Raw genomic sequence first — 7,090 nt, 5'->3', positions numbered from 1 at the left:
GAAGACTCCAGAGAAGTTACCATACGAGAGGACCCCGGAGGAAAACGAGAAGATCGTGTGAGATGAAGTGAGGAACTTATTTGAAGGGGTGAAAGCAAAGAAGCATCCACCTCCGGAGGAGAAGGTAGATCTGGTGAAAGCGAAGCGCACTATGGAAGCCCTGAAGAAACCATCAAAGTCTCCGCCGAAAGGCAACTATGAGCACATTATTCAAAGGTCATTTATCAAAGCGGAGCAGTCGGGAAGTACTGTCAGTGATCAAAGGTTAGCGGAACGACGAGCTGCGGAAAAAATTGCCCAGCTCGGTGAACAAGCAAACCAATCGTCCCCGCCGCTCAAGGTGTCTAGCGATATCGTCGCTAACGATTCGAGGATGGTGCCCGATTATAACAATCTTGAAGATTACCTGCCCGACGATGTACATTATGAATTCTTGGAGGTGGAAGAACACAAATACGAGTACTAGAAGCCTCTCGTCAAAGATGAAAGGTCTCTAACAACGATGATGCGAAGGTTCCATGATTGGTACATGAAAACCTGCAGGGAGTCTGGGGGGATACTTTGACGCTGAGAGTTAAAGAGGAGCATGAACTCGTTGGAACTGATCTGTTGAATGTTTCATTTGAGGAGTTCTTCCAGTTTTTCAATCAAAGGGCCCTCGATAAATTAACGGTCACTTGCTACTATCTGTAAGTACTACTTCTGTCATTAAGTCTCTATATATATGTCAGCTCTTTCATTGCATGTATTTATAATTATCCTCCCTATATTATGCAGATTGAAGATCGCCGAATTGAAAAAAAGACAAATCGGTGATATTGGGTTCATTAACCCAAATATCATAGATGCATATTCGGTTGAATTTCAGAAAAGAGATACCAAGGCCAACTTGCTACGATCGTTGGTATTAAATCAAAACAAAGCTATAATACTCTTTCCTTACAACTTCAAGTGAGTGTTACTTTCTTGTGCATATTCGGTTTCCCTTATTAGTCGAGGTTACAGTAATGTAATTGATGAGTTATGCATGCGTGCGCAGGTTCCACTATATTTTCCTAGAGATTAAGCTCGAGCAGGGACTAGTAACCGTCTTAGACTCGAGATGAAAAGATCCCAAGGAGTATGCGGACATGACTGAAATTCTCGAGAAGTAAGTTAAATCGATCATTATCGCACCATATCGGCAACTTTGTTCACTTCCTGATAACAAGTAATTGTTTTCTTTGTCTGGCAGGGTTTGGAAAAAATTCACCTCAAAAGCTCCGGGACTGCCGAAGAAGCTGTAATTTAAACACCCGAAAGTAAGTACTACTAGCATGTTCCGCGCATCTCCTAGTGATTCAAGTGCTAGTTACATCAATACCATTTAGCATGCTTGCTTATTAGTTTGATTGACCTATATTTCTTATAAAGTGGTTGTGGCAGGAAGCCGGGAATAATTACTGTGGATACTACGTTTGCGAGTCCATCCGCCACACGACCTGTGAGCGGGCTACACTAAAAAACAATATGAAGTGCGTAAGCAATAATATTCAGAATTTAACTTTATTACCATATTTTGTGTTGAGTTTCATTCATTCATATATATGTATTGACCCCCTTCTTCAAATTAGATATTTCGGATGCGGGATGAACTCCTAGCACCAGATTGCATGCGAGGAATTCAAGAGGAATTGGCGGCATTCTTTCTTGACCACGTGATCGATAAAGACGGAGAATACTATGTGGACCCTGTGTTCATATATAATTAGGGGATTATATTGTAAGAGATCTTATATTGTATATATGTAGCCTGTAGCGTCGGATAGATATACGAAAACTTGTTGTTCGACCAATCTCTCGGAGAAGGAGAGGTCGATATCACTTCTCTCTGTATGCATATGTTCATGACAATCTTCTGTTTCCTTTATTTTTCTTACTAGCTAGCGTGTCGAGTGCTCTCTATACATATAGTACGTAGCGTCGACCAAGCACGGAGATAAGAGAGGACACTTCTCTCTATTAATTAATTAGCTACCTAACACAATATATGAAACACCTTAATTAACCATACAAAACCCCCAACCCCCCCCCCCCCTCTTCAGAAAAAAACAAAAACCCTAACCCCTGAACAGCTGATGCGTGGATGCCTATTGGTCCCGGTTGGTGCCACCAACCGGGACCAAAGGGCCTCCTGCCTGGGCTCGCCGCACCGGCCACGTGGAGGCCCATCTGTCCCGGTTCGTGTAAGAACCGGGAGTAAAGGCCTAGAGCTTTAGTAACGACCCTTTAGTCCCGGTTCGGAAACCGGGACAAATGGCCCTTACAAACCGGGACAAATGGCCCTTTTTCTACTAGTGAGGGGACCACTATCCCCTCTCGCCTAGGCCATGGGCATCGATCCGCCGGACAGACATGACCACATGGGGGAGAGCACGACAGCCATAGGAGGGAACCAGTCATCCATGGCGAAGAGTCACCACCGGAAGGAGAATCCGGCGCCACCAGGAGCACCCAAAGCACACAGCTGCCTTCCCTCCTCCCCACAGACCCAAAACGGCGCCGCCGCCTGAACCAAAGTTGTGGGCTTTCACCCGGGTGCAGGGGAAGGGGGGGGAGGGGGAGATGAACCTCAACGTTGCCTTCAGGAAGGAGAGCAACGCTTGAAGCGCCGCCGCCGCCAGAGGCCAAGGGGTTACCCCGATCCAGAGCACCCCACTCCACATCCACTCAGCCAACAACCAGATCGGATCGAACCTGACATGGAGGAGGCTGCTGCAAGCGACGGGACACCGTCTTCAGATCTGACACAGAGGGACGCGGGGGCCCCGATGCACGAGGCCCAAGTCCACCGCTGCCTCGCCACCCACACAGTTGAGGGAAGGCGGCCCAACTCCAACGCCCGCCGCCCGCCGCTGGCACGGCGCCGCCCACACCACCAAGGCTACCGCCTGGAACCCTAGGTCCGCTCCCAGGGAGGAAGCGTGACCGAAGACCTCGCCGCCACCCTCACCGGCGTCCACATGGAGTTGCCAGGGCTACCTCCGGCAGTGGCAAGGGGAGAGGCGGAAGGGGGGGGGGGATCTGGATCACCCTCGAGTCGCCCTGGGGGATGCAAGGGAGGTGGGGGAGGATTCGCGGATGTTTCAGATAAAACTTTAGTACTGAATTAGCAAATCCGATTAAAATAGAAGTAGGGGAAAGCTGAATATGCAAGGCAGGATAGAATAAGCTGCGCCATTTCTTCCTTCCGTCTCCCTCGGCGCGCACCGCAACCAACGGGCTCCATCCCTGTACGACGCACGGCATCCCAGCTCAACTGTGGATATCCATCCCGGCTCCCGCCCCCCGCACCATAAAAAACTCGCCGGCGTCGGCGGGCTCACGTCAAACCGCCCTCAATCTCACCGTGCGGTCGCCGCCAAACGCGAACTGGCAGACCGCAGGCGCCCGGCCACGTTGGCCAGATCCTCCTATAAAGAATGGAAATCCACCACAACCACGAATCGCCACTTTCTCCAGCAACAGTGATCCCCCGGTTATATTTCTCACTCCGAACCACGCCGCGCCGCTCTAGCCAGCTGCACCCTCGGCCGCCATGGCCCGCCTCGGCCTCCGGCGCTTTCCGCCGCCGATGCTCCTCCTTCTCCTCGCCCTCTTCCTCGTCGCGGCGGCGGCGGCGGGGAAGGGAAAGAAGAGGGGCGGCGGCGGGCTGCGGTTCCGGCGGGAGGGCGGCACGTTCAAGGTGCTGCAGGTGGCGGACATGCACTACGCGGACGGGCGGAGCACCGCGTGCGAAGACGTGCTGCCCGAGCAGGTCGCCGGCTGCTCCGACCTCAACACCACCGCCTTCCTCTACCGCGTCATCCGCGCCGAGGACCCCGACCTCGTCGTCTTCACAGGTCCGACCCCCACCCATCCTCCTCCTCTTCCCTGCTCTGTTATTCGATTAATACTCCGATTGACTAGTGATTCGTTGGTGTCATGCATTCCTGGTTAATCCATGAGTTGGTGGAGTAATCCCCAAAGAATTAAGAAATCTGAAGCACGAGCTGCACTGAAATTGGGTCTGGGCTGGGCAGTCGCTCATCCGCTGGGGTTTCAGTTAATCGATTGGTCTGTCCATCCAGGACCAAGATGAAGATGAAACTGTCTGATTGATCACGACTGCGTCCACATGGAGCTAAAACACAAACAGGAAAGATACAAATGTAGCCGCCTCTGTGATTATCTCCAGGTTACTGTCTTCTTTTCGTCGTCTTGTTTCACGGGCGATCTCGGTGATGTTTCCAAGGCTGCAAATTTAGCAACCTATTTTTTTATTATCTTTTCAGAAACACCGAGATTACGGCATGTGCTAGCGATGATTTGTGCTACTATGCATTTGCAGTGATGGTGATTGCATACATAAGTTTGCTTTCAGTCATAGCAGGGCCATCTTAAAAGTTAAAAGAAAAGTCTTTCCTCTGAAAAATTGTGCATAGATAGAAGGGGCAGCCCGGTGCACGTAGCTCCCGCTTGCGTAGGGTCCTGGGATCACTTTGGTCTTTTGTACACAACCTTTCCCTGCGTTCTACAAGAGGCTGTTTCTAGGACTCAAACCCGTGACCTCTTGGTCACATGTGCATAGATAGCATGGTTCAAAGAAAAATGTGCATAGATAATTTCAACCTCAGTGTTTATTGGGCAGGTGACAACATCTACGGCGCGGATTCGACCGACGCGGCCAAATCAATGGATGCAGCAATAGCTCCGGCCATTGCCATGAACCTTCCCTGGGCTGCTGGGATTGGTAACCATGACCAAGAGGGTACCCTGTCACGGGAGGGCGTGATGCGACACCTTGTGGGCATGAAGAACACTCTTTCACGCTTCAATCCTGAAGGAGTAGAAATCGATGGCTTCGGGAATTATAATCTGGAAGTTGGTGGGGTTGAGGGAACACTGCTGGCTAACAAATCAGTGCTCAACATGTATTTTCTTGACAGTGGTGACTATTCTACCGTGCCATCAATCCCTGGTTATGGCTGGATCAAGGCTTCGCAGGAAGCTTGGTTCCGGAAAACGTCTTCGAGCCTCCAGGTGAATAAGTTAGCACTTTGTCACCATCTTGGTGTGATACTGAGTAGGTGGATGCTATTTTGCTATCAGCAACAACACAATAATTATCTGTTGAACCATATTAACTCTGCAAAATATTGTTGCTATTTATTCTCAAGACATAACTCAAGAAATTCATGCTATTTGAGAATAGATGATATATCAGTTTGCTGTTACTGCAGTTCCGAATACTGTTGGTTTCAAAATATTTTCTGGGTTAAACTGAATATAGAGATTTAAGAATACCAAGTTGTTTCCGTGACGACACTAGTATGGTAATCTCATTTTGTTGGTGCTGTGTACATATGTTTGTTACAAGTTAAAATAACAAAACTCACTGTAAAATGCAGAAAAACTACACGAATGAAGAACCCAGACAGAAGGAGCCGGCACCTGCTCTTGCGTACTTCCACATTCCATTGCCGGAGTTCAGCAGCTTCACGGCATCCAATTTCACAGGAGTGAAGCAGGAGGGCATCAGCTCGCCGTCAATCAACTCGGGCTTCTTTACCACCATGGTGGAAGCTGGAGATGTGAAGGCTGCCTTCATAGGACATGATCACTTAAATGACTTCTGCGGGAAGCTCACTGGTATTCAGCTGTGCTATGCCGGTGGGTTCGGTTACCATGCATATGGGAAGGCCGGGTGGTCGAGAAGAGCAAGGGTGGTGTCTGTGCAGCTTGAGAAGACGGAGACCGGAGAGTGGCAAGGAGTGAAGTCTATCAAGACATGGAAGAGGCTTGATGATCAACACCTCACCTCGATTGACTCTGAGGTCCTGTGGAACAGAGGCTCTAATGGTAAGACACTCACATATGCATGAGCATGATGCTATTTCTAGCATGCATAACAGTGCTCTTATGATATTTGGATGGATAATAAATGGTCCTCTCTCTTGTGGATTATGATAGATAGTATGAAATTACTGTACTGATCGAACAAACATGTTTTCAAAACCAAAACTTATGTAAGTGTTGCTAATTGGCAGGGAGGGGCAGCAAGGATCATGACAGAAGCTGAGTTCAGGATGGGGACAGCGAGTGAGTGATGCGTCCTACCTCTGCTCATCATGTGTGCTGTTGGTGCTCAGCTTATTACGGAGTCCGTAACCGTGTAAATGAAACAGATAGTACACGACATGTATACGCAAGTTCTCAGAGTTGTAATTTTTCACGTCATGAATAAAAAGGAGGATCATGGATTCAGTGTGATTCAGTACATATCTCACTCTTTGCAAATGGTCTCAGATGTCGAAAGATAATGAGAATACCGATGCTAACGAGACCTGTATCTTCTCTCATAAGTTTATTACTTGCAAGGGTGTTTCAACTGTTGAGTAAAAACAAGAACCTCATTGATGTGTTTCTAGCATCAACATAGATCTCACCTCCACTTCGCCACCAGATGCATGATAAGTTGGACGCAAACTGAACCATAATGCATTACCTGAGTGACAGGTTCAGAGGACTGAACTGCCAATTTCTTCAGTAAGTTCGAATTCAGACAACAAAGCAGGAAACTTTTGGAGCACAAAGGGGAGAAACTTGGAGCTATTCCAGATACTCCTGTAGGCCAACCAGGAACGCTGGCGGCTAGGGTTTAAACCCAATACATAGGTGATGATCCCCCAAGTCTCTGGAATAGTGGCTTTGTTTTGCATTTCCTTATTTAATATCCGGTAACGATTAGTCGCATGCATCTTTGAGATCCAACCGAGTCATTCTGCTCTGTAACTCCAAGAGTAGTGTGTGATTTGTTGAATTTTGTACCATATGTCAGTTTTTCAGAGAAAAAAAACTGCATTGAAATTCCTGTGGAGTTGAGTCTATCAACACTAGATACCTCAAATGGCTCTATGTGAGCTTGTTTTCTTTCCAAATCAGATACCACATTTCTTATGCAGAAGTTCTGCCATTTTAGTATATGTTCATTGCTCTCAGCTCCTATGTTCCTCAGTCTGCAGGCTTGCATCATTCTTCAGTCTTTTAGTCCTGAGATTTTAGTCATATT

At 48.1% G+C, this 7,090-nt stretch overlaps 1 protein-coding gene across 1 annotated transcript; it reads left to right on the top strand.

The window, feature by feature from the left end:
* The first annotated feature begins 3,317 nt into the window (after nt 1-3,317).
* Nucleotides 3,318-6,300, top strand: LOC125510116 (probable inactive purple acid phosphatase 29). The gene is made up of 4 exons (XM_048675205.1): nt 3,318-3,881; nt 4,670-5,061; nt 5,430-5,880; nt 6,069-6,300. Exons 1-4 carry the CDS (start codon nt 3,578-3,580, stop codon nt 6,098-6,100), a joined length of 1,179 nt encoding a protein of 392 aa, XP_048531162.1. The 5' UTR covers nt 3,318-3,577; the 3' UTR covers nt 6,101-6,300.
* Nucleotides 6,301-7,090: the final 790 nt, after the last annotated feature.

The sequence above is a fragment of the Triticum urartu genome, chromosome 5, assembly GCF_003073215.2.
Source record: "Triticum urartu cultivar G1812 chromosome 5, Tu2.1, whole genome shotgun sequence".
NCBI classification, from domain to species: domain Eukaryota; kingdom Viridiplantae; phylum Streptophyta; class Magnoliopsida; order Poales; family Poaceae; genus Triticum; species Triticum urartu.
Note: the sequence above shows the minus strand (reverse complement) of the source record. Positions and strands in the feature narration are given on the sequence as shown.